Source organism: Cebus imitator, unplaced genomic scaffold (genome assembly GCF_001604975.1).
Source record: "Cebus imitator isolate Cc_AM_T3 unplaced genomic scaffold, Cebus_imitator-1.0 Scaffold41, whole genome shotgun sequence".
Taxonomy (NCBI): domain Eukaryota; kingdom Metazoa; phylum Chordata; class Mammalia; order Primates; family Cebidae; genus Cebus; species Cebus imitator.
This window is the reverse complement of record NW_016107356.1, coordinates 1,211,941-1,237,581: the sequence shown is the minus strand read 5'-3', so window position 1 is coordinate 1,237,581 and position 25,641 is coordinate 1,211,941. Positions and strand designations below refer to the sequence as shown.

General features: G+C 47.6%; 1 protein-coding gene across 2 annotated transcripts in view; it reads right to left on the bottom strand.

Annotated features, from left to right (window-relative positions):
* EMILIN2 (elastin microfibril interfacer 2) overlaps positions 1 to 25,641 on the bottom strand; it is a 66,154-nt gene that overhangs the window by 9,872 nt on the left and 30,641 nt on the right. For both annotated transcript variants that reach the window (XM_017526070.2, XM_037737624.1), the window contains exons 3-4: positions 16,705 to 16,880; positions 11,568 to 13,493 (exon numbers count right to left, since the gene is read on the bottom strand). In XM_017526070.2, the coding sequence (XP_017381559.1) occupies positions 11,568 to 13,493; positions 16,705 to 16,880 (2,102 nt within the window). The remainder of the gene's footprint in view (positions 1 to 11,567; positions 13,494 to 16,704; positions 16,881 to 25,641) is intronic.

Sequence of the window (25,641 nt, the reverse complement as noted above, 5' to 3'; positions counted from 1 at the left end):
AGCCCCACCCTCCCAGCTCTTCTTGGAACAGCTCCATCTGACATCACTCCTCTCTCTTCTCAACCTCTCTTTCCTTCCTCCCCACTAGTTCCTTCCTTTTAACCCAAATGTATGTCTCTCCATCCAAAACTCAGGAAAAAAAACAGAATTTTCCTTAGTCCTTCAACCCTCAATAAGTTATAGTCAGCAAAGTATCTTAAAATGGCAAAGCAAAGGCCCACCCCCAAACTGGCCCTTATTTTTTCCCCTGTCCCCACCAAACCCTTCACATCACCGTCTTCCTCTGAAATCCACACTTGTTCTGCCTCATCCAGGCACGTGGAGTCCTATTTTACTCTTTCTCCTTTGTCTCCCTTCTCCCCCACCCCCATCTTTCATAAATTTGTTGCTAAGCCCAGCTGATTCTAATTTTGAAATATTGCTTGGATCCTTCATTCACACCTTTTCAAGAATGCTCTTTAGAAAACATTCTAAGCATATTTTCTGTTCAAAAATCTTCCATTGTTCTGTACTTCTCATAAAAATCAAACTGACTCTCCTCGGCCTGACATTCCAGGTACCCCACTTTGGCTGCCAACAGTGTCCTCACTGGTACCCAGCTCTCATGATTTTCCTGGCTTCGTGCCTTTGCCACATGCACCCCTAAAATGGCCTCTTCCAGCACCCTCATTGAGAGAAACGGTACCCATTCCTGAAGTCCCAGTTCAATACCACCACTTCCATGAAGCCTTCTTGGATTGGCCTAGCGGGCTTGAGCAGTCCTGCCTCTGCATCAGGAAGCAACATGGACCCCTGGGGGCTCTTTCTGTGGTTCAGACCTTTTCTCTCTGGCTGACTGATGAGTACTGGAGCATCATAATTTTCTGCCATTTCCGGGGCCTAGCACAGGACCTGGTAACTGACATTGAACAATTTAAGTATTGAGTGAATAAAGGAAGGCTGAACCTACCTATGACAGGTACAATGGGCCATGCATCCTAATTCCTGCCAGCCATTAAACTGGGAACCCCAATTTTGCCAAAATAATTGCCATTCTGGGGTCCTACTAAGGCAGATCTGGTACATATAGGATGGTGATAGTTCTTTCACTATAATCCATTTAAATATATCCATTACTCCCTCAACACCCAGACTTGTTGCACTAAGTGGAAGGCGGAGGAAAAGGAATGAACTAAGATATTGCTTGAGCCAAATGAAATCCTCAGTGGATCTCCTTGGGGAGTCCGTGCATGAGTGCCGTAGACAGCTGAAGGCTCCAAAGCAGCCTGCCACATCACAGCAGAGACAGTCATGAAAAAGCAACATCTCATTCGGATGGGTGCCCCCAGCTTTGGCCTCTCCCAGCTCCGGCTCAGTCCATAGCGTCACATGGGATGTCAAACGCAGAGGTTTACAACCAAGTCCTAATGAAGGCTGGATAGCACTCTGCTCATTCTGGAAAGAGACCTCTCCAGCAGCCAACTGCTTTCTGAACTGAACATGTGTTTCTAATTCAAGAACGACCATTTGAAATGAATTCTTCATGAGAGCCAAGGGTTGCTCCTCCTGTGTTTTAACTCCTAAGGAATGATAGGGACAGACCAGCCACACTGCACCAGGCCTGCCTGACACCCTGCAGGGGTCAGGTGGGGTCACAGCCTCACCATGAGTGAACCTGATATGCAGGGGTTGAAGGCCACTCCCTCTCCTCAAAAGCTCCTATTAAAAGTCAATTTCAAAACCAAATGTCAATTTCAACTTTTACTAAAACAAAGACTTTCCTAAGAAAATCCCCAATAATTCATGAGGCTGATGTGCTAAAACTCAGTGTCTTCCTCCTGAATTAACACCCTCGCTCATTACAGGAGTTGGGGGTTGCCTCCTGTCTCCAGGAAGCCCTGCTTTCTGCAAGGGCCCTGAGCAGCTGTGCTGCAGGAGGAGACCTGGGGAAAGGGTTGGTCCTGTACTTGGCAACTAAGAGGTGTCTTTTCAATGAGCAGAGGCTGTTGGAGAAAGCCTGACCTTAGCTATGAGGGCATATGGTTGAGGCCTGACTGTGGGAAAGCCACTGAAACTGTGTTCATGCAACAGGCTCAACCTGCAGTACCCTCCTGTCATCCAGGCTGAAACCGATGCCAATCAGAAGCAGCAATGAACTAAGATATTGCTTGAGCCAAATATCCTCAGTGGATCTCCTTGGGGAGTCCGTGCATGAGTGCGGTAGACAGCTGAAGGCTCCAAAGCAGCCTGCCACATCACAGCAGAGACAGTCATGAAAAAGCAACATCTCATTCGGATGGGTACCCCCAGCCCTGGCCTCTCCCAGCTCCAGCTCAGTCCATAGCATCACGTGGGGTGTCAAACACACAGGTTTATGACCAAGTTCTAATGAAGACTGCATAGCACTCTGCTCATTCTGGAAAGAGACCTCTCCAGCAGCTGACTGCTTGCTTTTTTTTTTTTTTTAAGATGGGGTTTCACCATGTTGGTCAGGCTGGTCTTGAACTCCTGACCTCAAGTGATCCACCCGCCTTGGCCTCCAAAGTGCTTGAGCCACCATGCCCGGCCCACCCGACTGCTTTCTGCAAGAGCCCTGAGTGGCTGGCCTGCAGGAGGAGACCTGGGGAAAGGGTGTGCCCTGCTAATGCCCCACTACTTGTAAAACACTATGCAAATGTTAAGTGTAATTCATCAGAAGTCCATTGAAGGTGAAATCCGATCTCCCTGCCATCCAGAGGGTTTACCTGCTGACCAAACGCTGAAAGTGGAGTATTTTAAAGATGGTGATCAAGACTTCAGGCTTTAAAAAAAAAAAAAAGATGTATCAAAGTGCTGACATACAGAATGCTAAGCTGATGGACGGAAGATGTTTTCACAGTTGACTGCTCCACGGAGTGGCAAAGCTCTAGTTCCTGGGAAATAGCCCCATACCATCAATGACTGAAGCGTGAGAAATGCTGGACTCATCAGAAAATTCAGAGAAACTGTGGCTCATGGTGCTGAATGGAACCGGAGTGCACTTACACAAAGAGGCTTTTTCGAGCAAACAGTTGTTGGTCTTCCCTGCAGGACAGGAGGGCAGGACACCAAGGGGCTGACAAGTAGGTATGCAAAAGGATCCCTGGGGCTGAGAAGCAAACATGCATTCCTTGGAATAGTTCTCCTCTGAGAGTCAATGGCCATCTCAACACTGCTTTCAAGTTGGGCACCGTGGCTCATGCCTGCAATCCCAGTACTTTAGGAGGCTGCAGTGGGAGGATCGCTTGAGGCCAGGAGTTCAAGACCAACCTTTCAACATAGCCAGACTCTGTCTCAACACAAAATTTAAAAAATTAGCTGGGGATGGTAATATGTCCCTGTAGTTTTGGCTCTTCAGGAGGCTAAGGCAGAAAGATCACATGAGCCCAGAAAAGAGGGCTATAGTCACACCACTGCACTCCAGCCTGGGCAACAGAGCAAGATCCTGTCTCAAAAATACATAAGTAAATGAATGAATGAATGAATGCTGTTTTTGAATTTGGTTTAAATGAAGAAAAGCCCTCAAGCCTGTAAGAGGGAACACTGTGTTGGTTGCACTGCAGAAGGGACCATATTGACACCAAAATCATAAGGATCCAGATATAACAATAGGGAAACCCATGGAATCGGGCTAGAGAAAATGGGTTTAATTTTCTGCAAGTACAAACTAGAAAATGTTGAAATATAAATACAGCTTTAGTCATGTATGCTAAAATCCGTGGCAATACATTTGAGCTGGAAAGTAATTTGCTATCATGAAACCCTGACAGAGAAGGCACTCACTCAGCTGAGTATCAGCAGCACTCGGAATTTTTTAATGTTTCTTTTTTTTTAAGGAATTCACAAGCTGGGCTGGGCACGGTGGCTCACATCTATAATCCCAGCACTTCGGGAGGCCAAGGTGGGCAGATCACCTGAGGTCAGGAGATTGAAACCAGCCTGACCAACATGGTGAAACCCTGTCTCTACTAAAAATACAAAATTAACGGGGTGTGGTGGCAGATGCCTGTAATTTTAGCTACTCGGGAGGCTGAGGCAGGAGAATTGCTTTAACCCAGGAGGTGGAAGTTGCAGTGAGCTGAGATCATGCCACTGCACTCCAGCCTGGGTGACAGAGCAAGACTCCATCTCAAAACAAAAACAAAAACAAGAGAGAAATTCTCAAGCTGATTCTAAAATTTATATGGGAATGCATAGGAGGATCTATACTGCTTGATTTGAAGACTCACTATAAAGCTACATGAATAAGCTGTAAGGAGAGACCTCAAAAGCCGGAACAGAATAGTCCGTAAGAGGGCTCACACACACAGCTGACTTCTGTTAGTGGGGCAGTGTCAAAGTCAGTGGTTTATTCTGTGTCCTCCCTTCCGCCCACATCCTCTTTCTTTTTGGGTACAGTTTGCCTGGGGTGGGTAGATCCTGCTGCCTCTGGGGTAACCTTCCTTCAATTTCCAGAACTAGAGCCAGTGGTTTTTTTGTTTTAGTTACAAATTTAATTACAAATTCCTGGGCCTCACCTCATCCCTGCTGAGCAGGGAAACCCTGAGTGAGCCCACTTTTTTTTTTGTAAAAGCTCCCACAGGATTTTAAGCATGCAGCTCTGGGAAAGCTCCATTCTCAGAACACTGTAGCTCTAAGTGCAAGGCTAAGATGCAGAAAAGCAGCTGCAGATGACACCAAAGAACACTGCAGAAACCTGGTGCCCACAGGATAAAGGGCACGAGTTGTCAGGAGTTCCCTATGGCCTGAATGTATGCAATTTATTGAGCCTTTATATGCCTATAAAACTATAAGTCCATCATGCTACCTTGGGCCTAAACTCACTCCAAACTCAGCTGATTTCGAGTCGGGGCCAAAGTGGTCAGAATGTTGGCATCAGCAGTGCTCTGGCCAGGCTTTCTGGTTAAATAGTTATTTGAATAGGCTGTGCTTTTTCATTCTTACGGCTTAACTCAATAAAGAGTATGCTTAAGCCTACAGTACTCCTAAAAGAAATGCTATGATGAAAATTACTCAGAGACATGAGCAGTAAGGGGTGGGAGGGGAGAAAAAGGAAGTGATGCCCTTATCTCTAGCGTGCTGACATCTACGCAGGCTGCCTCTTCTTGGAAGCGTGACATCTGGAAAGAGAAGTCCCCTGCACACAGCTACATAGCTCTGCCTACCCTTCCTGCTCGTCACCAGCACCCCTTCTTCCCGTACTGGGAGAGGAACAGTGGGAAGGTGGGGTCCAGCTGAGGCTCAGCCTCTGCATGGGGCCAGGGGACACTAAAGCCAGCTGGGGAGGGTGGGCTGCCCCATTCTCCACGTGCTGCTGCCACTGGGCTGCAAGTCAGGGCAGTCCTGGGCCCTAGGTAAGGAGACAGCCTCTGCTGGGCACCCAATGCCTGGGAGGCAGACCCTGCGGCCAGGACACCACCCCTGCTTGTGGGGATACCCGTGAGTGATTCCCTAGGGCCACAGACTCGGGTGTGGGTAAGGCTGGGCAACTTGGGGAAAAGGAACAAAAGAGGGTACCTGCTGAGAAGGTGTGCAGGCCCGATGCTCTCTGCACTTGTGAAAATGGGAGTGCGCCCATCCGGGAAGGAGGGCTCCACTCTGTGGCCACATTGCAGAAAGAACAAAGGGCCTCCAGCCTCCTTTCCATTTAGAACCTAATTTGTTCTTAAGCAATGAGATTCTGGTCAACAAAACTATTGATACATGAGATACATGAAGCTGTGAATGCTGAAAAGGGAGATCACTAGGCATTTTTTTTAAGAGACAGGATCATGCTGTGTTGCTCAGGCTAGTGTAGTGGTGCGATCATAGCTCGCTGCAGCCTCAAACTCCTAGGCTCAAGGGAGCCTCCTGCCTCAGCCTCTCAAGTAGGTGGAACCACAGGTGCACATCACCACACTCAGCTAATTTTTAACCTGTACAGACAGGATCTCTGTTGCCCACGCTGGTCTTGAACTCCTGTGCTCAAGTGATCCTCCCACCTTGGCCTCCCAAAGTCCTGGGATTACAGGCATGAGGCGCAGCTTCTTGCCATTTCTAAAGCTTTTTATACTGCCTATGTGAACACTGATTATAAAAAGAAGAAAAAGAAAGGGAAAGTGAGAACAGAAAAAATAAATAAATAAATAAAAAAGACCCGTGGCCATCTACAGCATCCCCGGAGCCACTGGGGACCTCGCCCTGTTTCTGCTGTGCTTACATGCCCTCTCTCACTCTTCCAAGACTGGAGGCCTGGGGGCTTATAGGTAGAGATAGGGAGGAAAGTTCAGTCATGAATAGATTAAACATCCATTCTAGGGGACGGAGGATTTAAGTAACAGGTAATATTTCCTGAGTGATTACCAAGTCCAGACACTAGCTAATCCTCCGCTGTTTACAAGCATGGATGAGCTGAGATTTCAAACCTAGGAAGTAATCACTCCCCAGCTGAAAATCCTGCAATAGTTTCTCATAGTACTTAAAATCCTGCTCCTTTATCACAGCCTAGAAAGCCTGCCTGACCTCATTCCTACCCTCACTTTGACCTCATTGCTGATGACCTTCTGCCTTGCTCATATGCTTGGTCATACTGGTATTCCGGGTTTTTCAGAAGAGCAGTGATTCCTGCCTCATAGCCTTTGAAAATGCTGTTCCCTCTGCGCAGACCATTTTCTCAAAAGTACAATGTTTTGTAATTTTGTAGGGACAGGGACTCCCTATGTTGCCCAGGCTGGTTTGGAACTCTTGGGCTCAAGCGATCCACCCGTCTGGGCCTCTCAAAGTGCTAGGATTATAGGCGTGAGCCACTGCGCCAGGACTCGCGGACCTTTTGTCCCTACCCCCAAAAACCTGTCCAGGGCTCACTGGCTCATGCCTGCACTTTGCAAGGCTGAGGCAGGCGAATCGCTTGAGCCCAAGAGTTTGAGACCAGCCTGGGAAATATGGTGAAACTCATCTTTCTTAAGGAAAACAAAAAAACCAACAAAAAATTAGCTGGGCATGGTGGTACATGCCAGTAGTACTAGCTACCTGGGTGGCTGAGGTGGGAGGATCACCTGAGCCTATGAAGACTGAGGCTACAGTGAGCTGTGATTGCACCACTGTACTCTATCTAGCCTGGGTGACGGAGCAAGATCCTGTCATATATATATATATATATATATATATATATATATATATATCCAGCTGGGTGTGGTGGCTCGCGCCTGTAATCCCTGCACTTTGGGAAGCCAAGGTGGGTGGATTACCTGAGGTCAGGAGTTCGAGACCAGCCTGACCAACATGGTGAAACTTCATCTCTACTAAAAATACAAAAATTAGCTGGGCATGGTGGCAGACACCTGTAATCCCAGCTACTTGGGAGGCTGAGGGAGGAGAATCGCTTGAACACAGGAGAAAGAGGTTGCAGTGAGCTAAGATCATGCCACTGCACTCCAGCCCTGGTGAAAGAGGGACATTTCATCTCAAAAAAAAAATAAATAAATAAAATATATATATATATAATGTGTGTATGTATTTATTATATGTATGCACATAATTTCAGGAATCCCTTTTAAACCCCAGGGAAGAACATCTACACTTAACAGAAAGATACAAAAGAGACTTGGACAAGAAAAAAAAAAGAGACTTGGATCTATTTCGGCATGAGCTGATGCACCCTCTTCTCCCCTATTGGCTGCTTCTTGGATAATTCAGCCCTACCTCAGTGATGCTTCCAAAGAAAACCAGATCTGTGAAGAGGGCAACAGGCTGAGTAGAAAGGCCACAGTATGTGTTGCTCCTGGTCCAGTGATCTGGTTACTGGTCCAAAACTGTCACACATCTTCACCTCTAAACCTGTGCTCACTGTGGCAGATATCATGACCACCATTAAGCCCCCTTCCCTCCCCAAACATAGCAGCCACATCACTTCAAAGGAGCAGACCTGCGTTGACAACAGAATGTGTCAACAGAGCTCCCACTCCAGCTCTGAGCTAGCCTGTGGGAGGCCCAGCAGCTTCCACCTTCCCTTGATGAGCCAGTTGCCATAGTCTGACCACTTGAGACCGCCATGCTGTGAGGAAGCCCAGATTGGCCACATGGAGAGAGGTGCCAGGTGGAGGAGCACGGAGGCACCAGACATATGACCAGCTCTTCACAGACCTTCCAGTCAATCACAAGCTGAATGCAGCTGAGTGGGCAACTGAAGCTGATGCCACATAGAGCAGAAGAACCGCTGAGCCAAGCCCTGCCTGGGTTCCTGACCCACAGAATAATGGAAACGAATACATCTTTGTTGTTTTAAGCCAGCAAGACTTGGAGTGAATTGTTACAAACCAATAAATAGCGAATCTACAATGTCCTCCCCTCCTACTTTCTGAATCCCACCCATCCCTCAATCAGATCCAGTAACACCTCCTCCCGGAAGCTTCTCTCACCTCCTTCCTCACCCCGTCAGCCTCTGTACTCTGCTCAGTAAATACCTACACTGAGGGCTCAGCTCAGGGCTCTCTCCTGAGAATCCCTCCCTGACTTCCACTGTGGGTGCTTCTCTGCACACCCAAGGTAGCTCATGCACACCCCATTCCCATGACTACCTGCTTGTTTCCTCAGCAGACTGTCTTTTATCCACATACTCCCCCACACAGCCATTACCTACCACATCATACGGGCTCAATAAGATCTTATGCACTAACGGGATAAACTCCTATGCCACAATCTCATTCGCTTTCTCTGCAGACCTGTGAGTCTGTTTCCCACTGTGATTGAAAACACTTTAGAGTAAGGATTAAGCCTACTTCTATCCAGGTCCCCCAAGAGCCTTGCACATCGTAGGCACTCAACAAATGTTCTGTTGACTTTTAACTGATTGACTTGTCACTTTCATTGTGACCTTAGCTCCAGATTCTCCCACGTACGGTACTCAGGTTCCAAGTCTCCTAGAGCTGGATGCTAGACAAGGGCAGCTTGTTTATTTCTGGCTCTTTTCCAATAAAAGAAATTCTCAAAACTCCATGCAGTCTACACTCACCACCATGAGTTCAATCCAAAAGGACAATGTTTTGTAAGCCACATTATCTTTAAAAGGATCCACCCCCAACTCCTACTGCAACAGACAAATGTGAAAATGTTAACAGAGCTTCCCACGCTGCCAGAGAGTTCCAAATCAACTGGAAATATCTGGTTCAATCTGTTATCATAAGGCACAGACCAGACAGCACTGTCACCACAAGGGACAATCATTCTATGAACACATACATGGTCTTGTGACCTCTACTCAACATTCCAGAGATAGAGGAGCTGAGTGGCCCTGGACAGGGGGAGGGCTGGGTTATAAACAGTGAGGTACAGTGGGCCGGATACTGGGATGGGGGACAGATTCCTGGTCCTCCTGAGCTTAGATGACTCCTCATTTTCAAGATAGGCACAGTGCTCTGGGGACGTCCAGGGCATTTTCCCACCTGTCTTGGACCCTCTCCACACTCCTGAGCTGCCGGGACCTGGCCCTGGCTCTCCCTGGCCAAGCCAGAGCTTGCCTGCTTCCCATGTTTTAGCTTTCCCCACCTCGGGTTTTATGTCTCATCTGTGGCTTGATCATAAAATCCCAAGGCTCGCAGAGGCTATGAAATCTCAGTTCCTTGTGCAAGGACCGGTGTCACCCAGAGCTGAACCAGGTCAGGGAGATAAAAGTCCCAAAGGCAAGCACAGGAGAAAACAGGGAGGGGGAAGTCAGGAAACAGGCTCCTTCTAACACAAAGTAGGCCTCTCAACAAGTCCCTATGAACCAGACAAGTCTGCACTCAGCTCTGGGACACACACCGTCCTCATGGCCGGACTGGAAGAGAACAATTCTTGGATGCAGCCTGGCCTGGTTCCCATCTGGGCTCCCCCACTGAACAGCCATGTGACTTTGGACATATTTTCCCTGCTGGAAAACAGTGTGCCTTCCCTGTGAGGCTGTGATGGGATTCAGTCCCTCTGAAGGGACCAAGCTGGGGTTCTACATAAAGTGCTCAAAACCACTGTCTCCCTCTTCCTTCCTTTCACGCCCGGACTCCGACTAAAGAGGGCTGGTCATGACTGAGGCTGGCTCGGAGTACAAACCCAGGCACAAGAGAAGCTCTGTCCTTTGAGGATGCTGCATTTAACCCCTCAAGTAACAAAAAATTAATCTTATTGCATATGTTACTCATTCATTCATTCAACAAACATTTGTTGAGTGCCTAAGGTGCAGCCATCACGGCTTTCAGCACTACTGCTGAGCTTCCTGAACCCAGGGGCCACAGGGCTTCAGACAGTTTCTGCCCCTACACTGCTCTCATCCATGATTCCGTCTGTGTCTGGAAACAAACATGACAGCATCCTATCTGCCATCGGCTAAGTCCTGAAGATGAAAATGACACAGTTAAAAAGTGAGGCTTGAAGAGAGGTGAACAGAGGAGACTCAGTAGGTAGAAGAGAGGACAACACCCACTGCCTCAAGCTGTTATGCCAAAAATCTGACCCCAACTCTGAGCTCACCAATATGATTCTATAGTTAATATTCTGCCCTCTGTCTGTGAGAAGAACCGGTTTTTCTTCTTAATTTTCAATGTGTTGTGGGCTATTTTTGTAAAATACATAGATCATGTGTTGAATACTGCAATGTTGTCAAATTATTTGATTTATTTTTATTTGTTTATTTATTTATTTGAGATGGAATCTCACTCTGCTGCCTAGGCTGGAGTGCAGTGGTTGGCTCACAGCAACCTCCGCCTCCCGGGTTCAAGCAATTCTCCCACCTCAACCTCCCGAGTAGCTGGGACTACAGGCATGTGCCACCACACGCAGATAATTTTTGTATTTTTAGTAGAGATGGGTTTACACCATGTTGGCCAGGTTGGTCTTGAATGCCTTACGTCAGGTGATCCACCCACCTTGACCTCCCAAAGTGCTGGGATTACAGGTGTGAGCCGCTGCAACTGGCCTGTCAAATTATTTTAGAAGTTCTTAAATACTAACATTGAGATTACGTATTTATCTCATTGCTACCCAGCACCAAATAATTCACAAACAGGCACCAATCTATGAACCACATTTTGGGTAGGACAGACGCATTTAGTTCATTCCATGAACTGTCCAAAAACAGTCACATTTTTACCTGAAGTTTCAACAAAATAAAAAATGAACAAAAAACTTTTTAAAAAATGCTGTCAGACAGGCACCGTGGCTCACGCCTGTAATCCCAGTACTTTGGGAGGCCGAGATGGGCGGATCACAAGGTCAAGAGATTGAGACCATCCTGGCCAACGTAGTGAAACCCCATCTCTACTAAAAATACAAATATTAGCTGGGTGTGGTGGCACACCTGTAATCCCAGCTACTTAGGAGGTTGAGGCAGGAGAATTGCCTGAACCCCGGGGCGTAGAGGTTGCAGTGAGCCAAGATCATGCCACTGCACTCCAGCCTAGATGACAGAGCAAGACTCCATCTAAAAAAANAAAAAAAAAAAAAAAAAAAAAAAAAAAAAAAAAAAAAAAAAAAAAAAAAAAAAAAAAAAAAAAAAAAAAAAAAAAAATGCTGTCGTGTGCTGCAAAGAAATACAAGAAATAGAATTGTAAGATTCAACTTACTTGCTGATGGTTGAAATTTGACCAGATCTTGCAAATCAGATGAAATCTGGAAGACGTGTCTATAGAACTGCTGGACTGAATTCTTCAGGCCAGAAATGTCTCTGGAATGCGACCTGAGCGTCCCATTCATCTGTCTGACGCAGTTCCACAGGCTGCTGACGTGCTTGTTGAGCCCCTCCTTGATCCCCTGAAGACTTCCCGAGATGGAATCCAGCTTGCTACAAGTTTTCTCGATATGAGACACCCTGCCCTCCACCATGGAGACCTCTGTCTGGACCCCCCGCGTGCCTTCCTTACAGGTGTCCAGCTCCGAGAGGACCTGGCTTAGCAGCCTCTGCCACCTCTCCTCCAGCTGACCGCAGCAATGAGCCGTGGGGTGCTGGGGGGACGGCAGGGTCTCCACTGTCCTTTGTTGCTCACCCGTCTTAGTGAACCCACCCAGGCCAGCATTTTCACCTGCTCTACACTTGCTCATTTCCTTCTGAAGCTGAGTCACATTATTTTCTGTGTGGTTTAGTTGAGAAGAAAGGAAACTAAAATCCTGTTGAAGTTTCTGGATGGTCCGTTCGGTTTCTTGAAACTTCCTGTTCATCGTGTCGTTTAGAGATTTCAAAAGGCGCAGGTTGTCACGCCCTGCGTGGTCTTCCCTGTCTGGCAAAGCACCTTCCATCCCATGAGGCTTTCTCTGCAAGTTCTGCAGGCAAATGTCTTCAACAACTTCAACTTTGTACTTCAGGTGGTATAATTCCATCATGACCTGTTCATCTCCTGACCCTGACACTCCCGGCTGGGCTGCCGCCCCCGGGGGACCGAGCTCTGCATCAGTGTTGTTGGCCATCTGTAGGAGAACACTCCCCAGACGGTCTTCCAGAAACTGTATTTTCTGATCCACAAGTTGCTTCAAGTCACTCACCTCTCCATTAATGGTCCCCCGAAGGGTTTCCTCAATGTAAAAGCAATGTTCTTCAGCATTCTTCTCCGTCACATTGATCCTTGCATTGAGTTCATTCCATTTTGCATCGAAATCCACATCTGGCTCTGGAACTACAAGGCGGTCAAACTCATTGTCCAGTCTTCCATTCAGCATTCTTGTGGCTTCAGAAACTCTCTCAATTTTCTGGTCCAATGTCTTGATCTGTTGACCAATGTCACCATTATTTTCGCCATTAGAGCAATTTGCCTGGGCTGAAGGCTCCTGGAGCCGGGCTCGGAGGTCATTTATTTCTTTTCTCAGGCTTGTTTCCTTCTCCCCTATCAGCTCTATCACTCCCAGGTAGCTGCTCCCATAGTCGTCACACTGCTGTTGGAGGCCGATGAGCCTGTACTCACACGAGTTCTTCAGGTCAGCCAGCTTTCTGTCCATGCCCTCCATGAGCTCCTCTCTCAGGGCATCAATCTTACTGTCCACATAGGCTTGGTAGAGTTCGTTGGCTGTCATGGTCACTGTCGGGCCCTGGGCTGCTTCCTGGAGCTGCCTGAGCTGCCCTTCATAGCCCTTCACTTTCCCATCCAGTTCTTCCAGCTTGTTACTTTTGTTCTTCAGAGTATCTTTGACTTCAGCCAATTCGGACTTGATGTCCGTCATGCCAGGTTCCTTAGTGTTGAGGATACCAGGATGCTGGGCTGTTTCTGTGTCTCCACTAACAGTGACGTCAGGCTGGGGGTGCTGGCTGCTGAGCCCTGGGGCCCGTGTTTTACTGGCATCGTCCTGAGTGGCGTGTTTGAGATTTTCACTCACTCCAGCAAGGGAAGACTGGAGGTCAAGAACCGTCCTTGTGAGTCGGAGAACCTTCTCCTCGAGCACCTGTATCTTCTTTTCCTGAAGTTCCTGGGGCCCTGCTTTTGGGTCTGTCCCCCGGCTTGGTTGTGCTGTACCATTTGGCGACAAAGTCTTCTTGGGCTCTGAGACTTGACTGGGTTCATCATCTGTTACAAAGATAAAGTTGGACATGAATTAACATTTTCTGCCTTTAGCCAGTTTCTGCCAAGACAGTAAACAGGGTAACTACAAAATACACATACACCTTCACTTACAGGTCACTACACAATTATAGGTAATTACTGTGGTACATTAGAAAAGAGGATGGGCTTTGGAGTCAAATAGACCTCTACTTCTATTTACTGTTTGCCCTCGAGCAAGTTAACTAACTTCTGTGAACTATAATCCTCTCATCTATAAAGAAGGGGTACAATTCCTCCTAGAGCTGTTGAAATAATATGTACATGGCACCTAATAGATAACCAATGGGCTCTTTCACCCTGAGAGGAAACATTCATTATCCGCTTTATCATATGAACGCTTCAAGCCCATATTAGTGAACTGCAGCCACACCCTAAGAGTTGACTGCATACAGTAAAACCACAAGAAGCCACTTTAGCAAGATCCACCCATTAGCTGTTGGATGGTGATATCATATGATATCATATCATCTGATGTTATCCTTAAAGCAATGCCTGAATGTTTTGTATTTTACTTTTATTAACACTTCTGTGCTCAAAGAGTCTCATAGATATTGTTTAGCCCTGTTTGCAGTTTGAGAGACAAAAAGCAACAGAGACAAAGCAACTATTTCATCAGTGTCTCCCAACAATAGCACCGTCTGACCATATATAGTAGGATTCACTAAGTCGAAGAATGCAAATATTTACTTCCTCCTAAAATCCCACTAAAACAAAAAAAAAAAAAAAGAGAGAGAGGGGAGGAAAAAAAATCTACTCAAGTCACACTTAAAAAACTGGGAGTCAGAACATTTTGGTCTTTTTTAGCAGCAATATTGGAAGCTAGAAGAAAACTGAGCACTATTTTCAAAATTCTCAAGGAAAGTGATTTCTGACCTAGATTTCTGAAGCTAGAATAAAAATAATTTTCAGACTATAAAGTAGTAAAAACTTTGCCTCCCATGTAATTGTCTCATGAAGTTACTTAAGGACATGCTCAAGCAAATTAAGGGAATAAACCAAGAAAGAGGGAGCAGGGGACACAGGAAACAGGAAATTCAACAGGAGTGGGGCAAGTTAAGATCCTCGGGTGTTGATAGGAAAGGAGGATGTCCAGTCCAGGTAGGGCAAGTGAGAAGGCTCAAGGGAGACTTCTTCAAGAAGATGAAACTGCTGTGTCTAAACATATGGAGGGGACATTTAGAGAACCAGAGAAGAGTTGGGTTTAAATAGCGATAAAAACACAGAAAACCAAGCAAAGGAAAAACATAAGACAATGATTAACTGTAAGGAATCAAAAAGCTGTGTAGGAAAGAAAACCTATTGATAGTACACCACATGGCTCAGCTGTAAACATTATCTACATAGTTACTACAGTGTAAACATTGAATACTGAATAAAGAAAGAATATAGTTTAACTGTATGAAAGGGATGGGGAGATAGGAGCCATGTGTTGAGGAGTAGATGAAAGGGAGTTAAATTCTCACCTCCCACCGTGAGAAACCAATAGATATGGAGGTAAATTCCAAAAGATTCATCTGAAGAGTTTAAAGTACTACCGCCAGGAAAAGAAGAGGGTTGGGGGCAGGGGTCATTTTTTTTTCCTATTAGTCCTTATAAAGCTATTCAGCTTATTAAACTACAACATGCTTAAACTTCTATCAAACAAAAACTAAAATGAAACAAAAATAAAGTATTACAATCCACCAGCTCCCATGTCATATTCCCCCTATCACAGTATGTGTCATGAATTATTGTAGTTACAGTAGTCTAATGTTTGCCTTTCATGAAGTCAGGGACTCTGTCTGCCTTTTTTCTCACTTATTCCAAGTACCCAGTAAAGAGCCTGACAGATATAGAAGTTCAATAACCATTTGCGAGATGAATGAATTTTTCTTTAACAAAATGAATGTGCAGACATAGGAAAGAGAATAAGGTTTTATAGCAAAATGTCAATAGTAGTTTTCATTTAGTCATGAGATCATGTATCCTTAAATATTTTTCCTATATTTTGTAAACATTCTTTAATCGACATGCATTACTTTTGTGGTTAAAAAATCATTTTAAAATCTATTTTTACAGACAATGTTGGGAAGCACTACCATTTTCAAAATTGAGAACACCTCATGGCAAAATATCATTTAAGCATATGTCATAAGAAAACCTAGGCTGCATTTATTGTGACTGAACTTACAAAGATGAAGTGATGGCTGAGCGTGGTGGCTCATGCCTGTAATCCCAGCACTTTGGGACGCTAGGGTGGGCAGATCACCTGAGATCAGGAGTTCAAGACCAGCCTGGCCAGCATGGTGAAGCCCCATCTCCACTAAAAATACAAAAATTAGCCAGGCGTGGTGGCACACACCTGTAATCCCAGCTACTTGGGAGGCTGAGGCAGGAGAATCGCTTGAATTCAGGAGATGGAGGTGCAGTGAGCCTAGATTGCACCACTGCACTCCAGCCTGGGTGACAGAGCAAGACTCCATCTCAAAAAAATAAATTAATTAAAAATAAAAAACAGGTCAGGTGCAGTAGCTCACACTTGTAATCCCAGCACTTTGGGAGGCCAAGGTGGGCAGATCACGACGTCAGGAGTTTGAGATCAGTCTGACAAACATGGTAAAATCCTGCCTCTACTAAATACGAAAATTAGCTGGGCGTGGTGGCAGGTGCCTGTAATCCCAGCTACTCAGGAGACTGAGGCAGGAGAATTGCTTGCACCTGAGAGGCAGAGGTTGCGGTGAGCTGAGATCACGCCAGCCATTGCACTCCAGCCTGGGCAACAGAATGAGACTCTGTCTCCAGGGTAGGGGGAATTTAACACCCTTAAATCCAGATTTATGGGTCCAAGTAAAGGCAAGCAGTACATCATTACATCTGAATCTCCTTATAGCTGTGCCTCCAGGTGACACAAGTCTGAACCCACTGGCATTTCCTGCCCTGATTTTTAAGGCATTGGTTTTCACAACGAGCTGGCTCTAGCAAAGCAGTTTACTTCCAAGAAAGTTTGTCTTCCAATTGCTACCACTCCTTTGAATACATTTGTCTGTCACATGTGGCTACTGCAGGCATCTTACGTGTGTTATTCGAAGACCATGGAAAGCTCACCATTGTAAAGCATAAATCCTGTTATTAGAAGGAGCCCTGGCAATGTTAAAGGTGGCCGGCCATATGTAACAGCACAGCACAAATAAGTCACCTGTGGCTTTCTTCAAGTTGTTTCGAGGCCGAGTGGGCATGGGGCTGAGGGTCTTCACAGGGTCTTTGGGACCTTCTTGGCAGTCTCCCCCTCTAAAGCCAGGACAGCACCTCCATTCCAGCTGTGTCACTGTCTTATACTTAGTGACATATCTAGGTCTGAAGTTCACTCGATACCTGTGGACAGAAGGGATGGCATCTCTCTTTACTGGCTGCTGTTACTAGCACCTTCCGGCGCTGGACCCAAATAAAGAGGATTCAGGGCTCGCAGGACGCTGCCTGCTTTTCCAGGCTGGCCAGGAGGGGGCAATGGTCTCCTCGGTCCAGATCTGGCTCGGGGTGTTCAGCCTAACTCAGATCAGCCTCAGGAAGGCAGGGGCTCCCCCATCCTCCACCTGCCCTGAGCACCCGTTTCCCAGCAAGGGGAACACACAGCTTAGAAATTCTCCACCAAGACTCCCATTTGAGAAGGACAATTTTCAGTCCCCAAACAGAGCTTTTGTTTCACCAAATTTCTGTTCTACAAGTCATAGTTTGTGAGGTCTTGTTTCAGGTGTCACTAGAGATTGTTTGGTTTTGTGTTTTAAAGAAACATTCCTGGCTGGGCACAGTGGCTCATCCCTTTAATCCCAGCACTTTGGGAGGCGAAGGGGGGCAGATCATTTGAGGCTAGCAAGGTTCAAGACCAGCCTGGCCAACATGGTGAAACCTGGTGTCTACAGAAAATACAAAAATTAGCCAGGCGTGGGGGCACGTGCCTGTAGTCCCAGCTATGACTAAGGCATAAGAATTGTTTGAAACCAACCCCCCCCAAAAAAAAGGTGGGTGTGGTGGCTCATGCCTGTAATCCAAGCACTTTGGAGGCCAAGGCGGGAGGATCACATAAGGTCGGGAGTTCAAGACCAGCCTGATCAACATGGTGAAACCCCGTCTTAAAAAAAAAAAAAAGAATCGTTTGAATCCAGAAGGCGGAGGTTGCAGTGAGCCGAGATCACACCACTGCACTCCAGCCTGGGCAACAGAGCCAGATTGTCTCAAAAATAAGAAAAAGAGAGAAACATCCCTGGCGCCCTGTCCCTGCATCATGTCTGTGTTCACCTCTGCACCTCCCCTCCCCGATGCTAGCAAAGGTGGCCACCAGCTATTGGAGATGGCAGCTCACACTGTGTGTGTTCACTTTTTACAAAGATTCCCTGGTTCATACTATCAATGACGGAAATCAGGAAGCAGAATTGGAAGCACTCAAAAAGTCCTGTTGACACTGCACATTCCCTTATGCCCGGAATGTCACAGAGTGCGTTTTGCAGTGTGCTGGAAAGTCCTCCAGACACAGGGCTCGGCCTGGCCCAAAACAGACTCTGACGGCCCAGCAGCCTGGGCTCACCAGGGATGGAGCCGGGAGTTCAGCCCCCCGCAGCGGCCCCTGCTCACAGCACAGGCAGAAGCCACAGCCGCACAAGGCGGGGCCTCCCTACTTCAGCCCAATTGCGATTTCCTGGCTTGGAAATCATCTCTCTTTTGAACCTCTTCCCCTTCTCTTCGTTTCTTACACCAGCACCAGCAGCTGGCCTTCTTGGGCCAATTCCCAGAAAGCAACAGGCTGAGTATCACTTTTTCAGGATTGCTGAGAACGCCCTTGGGGAAGGCAGGACAATGGCTGCAGGGGGTTACCCAGCAAAGCAACGCCCTCCCGGGTACCAGCCCTGCAGCAGGTGAACTTCAAAGTTACCTCCCTACAGAAAGCACAAATCATGTGCTGGACCTTTGACATGTGATGGACCTTTGACATCCTCCCCGAGGGTCACACCCTGACAATTACACCTGGGTACTGGATCCACCCTGCTGGGGCTGGCTAGGTGCCCTGCAGAAGCCAAGAGGGCCCTGCTGACACCAGAACCCTCCAAGCCCGTTAGACTTCCTAGTACCTTCCATTGTCCCTGTTTCCTTTGGTTTTTGTTGTGTTTTTTGTTTTGTAGAGACAGGTATCACTTGGTCACCCAGGCTGGAGTATAGGGGTATGACCATGGTTCACTGCAGCCTCAAACTCCTGGGCTCAGGTGATCCTCCCACCTCAGCCTCCCAAAATACTGAGATTATAGCCCCCATGGCTTTTTTTTTTTTTTTAGATGGAGTTTCACTCTTGTTGCCCAGGCTGGAGTGCAATGGCTAGATGTTAGCTCACTGCAACCTCTGCCTCCTGTGTTCAAGCGATTCTCCTGCCTCAGCCTCCCAAGTAGCTGGGATTATAGGTGCCCGCCACAATGCCTCGCTATTTTTTGTATTTTTAGTAGAGATAGGGTTTCACCATGTTGGCCAGGCTGGTCTCAAACTCCTGACCTCAGGTGATCCATCCGCCTCGGCCCCCCCAAAGTGCTGGGATTCCAGGTGTGAGCCACTGTGCCCAGCCAATTAAAAAAAATTTTTTTAAGAGATGAGGATCTCACTATGTTGCCCAGGCTGGACTGGAGCCCATGGCCTCAAGTGACCCCCCAACCTCAGCCTCACAGTGCTGGGATTACAGGCATGAGCCACCGCACCTGGCCTGTTTGCTTTGGTCTTTAGGGCAGTGGTTCTCAGCCTGAGCCATCAGAATCACTCAGGAAACTGAAAAACTACCCACGCCTGGGTCTCACCCTCAGAGGTTCCAATTTAAGGGGTCTGGGGTGGCGGCCAGGCGCGCAGATGTTAGAAAGCTCCAGAGAGGCTTTTCCAAGGGAAACTGAAGAGGAAGAACAATAATAAAATGAAAAACAAGGGCCGCTTGGGGGGCGGGATGAGGAGGGGGAAAGACCTTCCTTCCAGGCTTTTCCTTCTCTCATTCCCACCCTCCTCCACCAAGGCCCCACTATTTACATTTTCCCCTTTTCACAAGTGAGAAAACAGAGGCTCATGGGGTTAAGCAACTTGTCCAAGTTCAAGCAACTGGGAAGGGGCAGGATGGTTGGCCCCAGGCATCCTCCTGCCCCCCACACAAGCAGCCATTCTCCTGGGCAATGCCTGACATTTGAGGAAGCCGCCCCACGTGGAGATGTTCCAGCAGGCCCTAAGGGCTGGGTAAGAAGGCAGCCAACCCCCACTTCAGCCAGCCCACTCCTGAGCATCCCACCCATGGCCAGGTTGACGCCGGCCCTCGGTCCCCACCGCCACCTAGCAGGAGTCCTCTGTGTGGTCCTCAAAAATGTAAAAAGGGAAGAAAGCATCATCATAGCACTGGATTGTTTTGCGTTCTCAAGTAGAACCTAATGCTGGAAGAATGTGTACTCTCAGAAAAACGTGGTTCCTCTGAGCACTCTGACTGAACGTGAAATGTGTTTGCCCTCGGGTTTTGTTCATCCGCCAAGAGAGGACAGCCCAGGCCTGCAAGAAGCTCTCTCAGAGGAGGCTGCGCCAGGGCGGGCAGAGCACACACTTGTGCCCATTCAAGAGGAACAGCCCCCACCCAGCCCAGCAGGGAGCTGTGACCTCTGTCATGCCTCAGAGCGGAAGAAAGGCCTTGCTGTGCCAACACACTTTGTTCTTTTCTTTCAAGGCAATTTTATTTGGGGGCCAGCTCCCCAGCTCCTAATGTAGGAAAGTCCCTTGGAGCCTGGAGCTCCTACCCACCCCAACACCCACTCCCACGAGGTGCCTAATCTGCCTGCTGTGGGTTTCTGGCCAAGGAGTTCAGGTTGAGCTGCTCCTGGCAAGTTTTCAAGTCTAGGTGGGGAAGAGGACTTCCTGGCTGGCAACAACAGCTGGAAGGCAGCCACCTCCTACGGTGGGGAAGCTCCCTAGGGATGTCACATGACGATGACAATGTTGCATCTCAGAGGTGGCCTTAGGCCCTGCTAGTCAGCCCTCAGGCTCAGTTGGGAGCTGAGGAGGGGGAGATGAAAGGGTTGTCTGATCCCAAATCCCTAGGGAATTTTCCAGCGGAAAGGACGTTCCCACTAAGGCAGTAGCCAGCTAGAAAGTTCCCTAGAGGATGGGGAGGAACTAAGGAGGATTCTGGGTCACTCTCTTTAGCATCCAAGGCACTGCAGACAAATAGCCAGTGAGCTTTAGAAAATGCCAAAGACTTTGCCCGCAAAATTAGACCTTAAATGGTAGAGGGTGCTCGTACCCTTCTAAAAGTCCCCAAGTCATTGTCAAGTGCAGCCAGAGAGACGAAGCCCCAGACCCAGGCTCCATTTTCTCCCTCCAGGGAATCAGCCACCCTCCTACTAGGCCTGGTAGCCGGAGGACCAGGCAGGGGACATGAAGCAGAGGCAGGTGGCCTGAGTATCCCCAGGGGCCCCTGGGCTGCGAGCACATGGGAGAAGCTCACTTAATGCAGAACTGGTCAGCTAAGTGCAGCATGGGGGTAGTCAAGCTGAAAAACCCCAGCCCAGAGGAAAAGTTTAAGGCAGTGCTGGGCGGCGCTGGAGGGTGGATTCCAGCTGCAGGCCTGGCTCCCCTCCCAGCCTTGGCTGTGACTGTGACAGTTCACCAACATTTTGGAGAGCCCGTCCACAGCTGCCTTGGGTGGGCGGGGATGGTCCTTGGAGCTCTAACCCAGGCCTGTCGCCCTGCCACTTCACCCCTGTGAATTCCCCGTCATTCCCCTTCCCCCTCCTCTTCCTCCTCCGCTTCCTCTGAAACCCTTTTTGGAGGTGAAATAAGGACTTCCCATTTTCATGGGTTCAACCACTATGTCAAGACACTGGACTGGCCCAGGAGATGCTAATGAGAAGGAAGGGATCAGGAAAAGGCCTGGAAAAGTTGTGTTAGCATCCAGGGATCATATGACTGGAAGTGTCCCTGTTAAAACGTGATAAAATGACAGTACCTCCACTCGACGTCACCCCCACGACAACTCCTACGGACTCGAGTTGAGACCTCCTTCGTATCACGCCTCAGTGCACGCTTGTGTTTGCTTACTCCGTGTTTGTCTTCCTTGCCAGACTGTAAGCCCCATGAGCACAGAATTCCCATTGGCTTTGTCCATCATAACATTCCATTTAAAAAGAATTAATATACTAGGCTGGGCACAGTGGCTCATGCCTGTAAACCTAGCACTTTGGGAGGCCGAGGAGTGAGAATCACTGAGCTCAGGAGTTCGAGACCTGTCCGTGCAACACAGCAAAACCTCATCTCTACTAAACATATTTAAAAGTTAGCCATGCATGGTGACACATGCCTCTTATCCCAGCTACTCGGGAGGCTGAGGAGGCAGGAGGATCATGTGAGCCCTTGAAGTTGAGGCTTCTGTGAGCCATGATCACATTCACTGCACTCCAGCCTGGGTGACAGAGACCCTGCCTCAAAAAATAAACAAATATATATATATTTGTTTGTTTGTTTGTTTTTGTTTTTGAGACGGAGTCTCCCTCTGTTGCCCAGGCTGTAGTACAGTGGTGCGATCTTGGCTCACTGCAACCTTTGCCTACCAGATTCAAATGATTCTCCTGTCTCAGCCTACTGAGTAGCTGGGTTACAGGTGCCTACTATCATGCCTTTTTTTTTTTTTGGTATATTTAGTACAGACAGGGTTTACCATGTTGGCCAGACTGGTCTCAAACTCCTGACTTCAGGGTATCACCTGCCTCAGCCTCCCAAACTGCTGGGATCACAGGCATGAGCCACTGCGCCCGGCCAAACTTTTTAGAGCAGTTTTAGGATTACAGCAAAATTGAGAGGAAGGTACAGAGATTTCCCATACACTTCTTCCCATCATGCACACCCTCCCTCACCAACGTGCCGCCCCCTCAGAGTGGTGCATTTGTTACAGCTGACAAACCCAACCTCCAGTGACACACCATCGACACCCCGAGTCCATAGCTCACCTCAGGATTCACTCATGGTGCTGTCCATTCTATAGATCTGGACAAATATAAAGTGATGTGGATCCACCATTAGAGTTATCACACAGGGCATTTTCACTGCCTAAAAATCCTCCATGCTCCACCGATTCATCCCTCAGCTTTTCACTATCTCCATAGCTTTGCTATTTCCAGAATGTCATATAGTTGAAATCATATAGGATGTAGCCTTTTCTTCTTTGTTTGTCGTATAGGGTCTTGCTCTCCTGCCCAGGCTGGAGAGCAGTGGCGCGATCACAGCTCACTGCAGTCTTCACCTCCTATGCTCAAACAATCCTCCAACCTCAGCCTTCTGAAGAGCTGGAACAAGAGGCACGCATCATCATGCCTGGCTCATTTTTGTTTTTAATTTTTTGTGGAGACAGAGTCTTACTGTGTTGCCCAGGCTGGTCTTGAACTCCTGAACTCCAGTGATCCTCCTGCCTCAGCCTCCTAAAGTGTTTGGGATTACAGGCGTGAGCCACTGTACCTGGCTATATGTAGCCTTTTCTGGTTGGCTTCTTTCACTTACTAACATGTATTTAAATTTCTTCTTTGTCTTTCCATGGCTTCGTGACTCATATCTTTTAAGTGTTGTATAACATTCCATCATCTGTGTTTAAAAGCATTCCCATTTTTTAGACCAGGCACTGTGGCTCATGCCTGTAATCCCAGCACTTTGTGAAGCCAAGGTCAGCAGATCACTTGAGGTCAGGAGTTTGAGGCCAGCCTGACCAACATGGTAAAATCTCATCTTTACTAAAAATACAAAAAAAAAAAAAAAAAATTAGCCATGTGTGGTGTTCGCACCTGTGGCCCCCACTACTCAGGAGGCTGAGGCACAAGAATTGCTTGAACCTGGGAAGTGAAGGTTGCTGTGCACCCCAGCCTGGGTAGCAGAGTGAAACTATATCTCAAAAAAAAAAATCATCAAATCAATAATTGATTAATCAAACAATTAATGACCAGTTGTCTTGTGCTACTAGGTTTTATGGAGTCTCGTGTCCATACTGTAAACCCCAGAGTAGTCCTCAGGTCTAACCAAAGCAAGTGTAAGTTCCCGAGTCTTCCCAGAACCAAGTCAAGCTTCAGGATCCTTAGGCTGTACTGATCTGGATGAGAAACACACCAGAGGTGACCTAGAACGGTGCTGTCTAATAAGGCAACCATTGGCTGCGTGTGGCTGTTAACATTTAAACCAGTTAAGACTGAACATTTAGTTCCTCGGTCATACTAGGCATGTTTCATAGACTTAACAGCACAAGTGGCAGTGGCTGCGCTCACAGTGTGGGGCAGCGCGAACATCTCCATCATCACAGAACGTTCTACCTGACAGAGCTGTGCTTGGGACTCATGAGACTGTTGAGGAATCAGCAGCAGGCACGTGTCTGTTCAATTCTCCATCCCTAACCCACATCAACCAGTCTTTTCTCCCCCGACATCCATTCCAGACCTATGAAAGGAACGCTTCGCTGAAAACACCTGCGCTTCACTGAAAACACTCTCTGGGAGGAAATTATCCCAGGGGAACATCTCGCCAGCTGCTCCACAAGGCAAGGCTCTTTGCCCTGTGTTTACGGCACTGACTTGCATTTTATTTTGACACAGGCCACTAAAACTGCACAGAACCAAAAGCTGGTTGTCCCCTTGGAGACACTTGCTTGACAGGATTTCTCCCAAGAGCCAACCTTCTAGCAAATCCTCTCCTTCCAGTCGCTGGCTGCCCCCAGAAGCCTCGAGCCAGCTCTTCTTGCTCCATTCATGTGTGTGGAAACACAGTATCAACCGAAATGGAGCCGAGAGGATGGAGGAAGGAACCGGAAAGGAGGTGCTTCCCCAGGGATGGGAGGAAGTACCCTAGCCAGGCAAGGAGAAATAACTGCCCGCCCCAAACATTCTCCTAGAAAATCAGCATTTCTAGGAGACTCCGATTCTCAGACAGGGCAGACTCGGTTACCTGGAATCCTCTACTGCACTAAGTTTCCACAGAGCAGTTCATTCCAGCCACAGTAATTCGTTCTTTTTAAATTTTGATAAAATACACATAACATGAAATGTAGCTTTTTTTTTTTTTTTTAAATCTTGAAATGGAGTCTCACTCTGGCGCCCAGGCTGGAGTACAGTGGCGTGATCTCAGCTTGCTGCAACCTTCACCTCCCACGTTCAAGCAATTCTCCTGCCTCAGCCTCACAAGTAGCTAACATTAGGGCGCATGCCACCAAGCCTGGCTAACGTTTGTATTTTTAGTAGAGACAGAGTTTCGTCATGTTGGCCAGGCTGGTCTCGAACTCCTGACCTCAGGTGATCTGCCGGCCTCTGCCTCCCAAAGTGCTGAGATAACAGGTGTGAGCCGCCACACCCAGCTGCCTGAAATTTAGCATCTTAACCACTTTTAAGCATACGGTTCTGCAGCGTTAAGCACACTCATGTTATGTAATCACCACCACTGGCCATCTCCAGAACTGTTTCACCTTCCCAAACTGAAACTCTGTCCCTATTAAACACCAGTTCCCCATTCCCCTCTGCCCCCAGTCCCTGGAAACCACCACTGTACGTTCTCTATGAATTTGACGACTCTTGTACCTCATTTAAGTGCAATCATAGTGTATTTGTCTCTTTGCGACTGGCTTCTTTCACTTAGTGTAATGTCCTTAAGGCTCATCCAGGTTGTAGCATGTGTCAGAATTTCCTTCCTTTATACATAGCAATTCACTTTTATAAAGTTGACTTCAGTGTTCTGATTTAGAAATTCACATGACAGTGGACTGATTTTCTTTCTTTCTTTTTTTGAGACAGAGTGTCTGTCTGTCACCCAGGCTGGCATGCAGTGGTTCGATCTCAGCTCACTTCAACCTCCACCTCCTGAGTTCCAGTAATTCTCCTGCCTCAGCCTCCTGAGTAGCTGGGATTACAAACGCGTGCCACCATACCCAGCTGATTTTTTTTTTTTGTATTTTTAGTAGAGATGGGGTTTTGCCATGTTGGTCAGGCTGGTCTCAAACTACTGACCTCATGTGATCTGCCCATCTCAGTCTCCCAAAGTGCTGGGATTACAGATGTGAGCCACTGCGCCTGGCCAGTAGACTGATTTTCTAGGAAGTGCTTATGACAAATGTTTT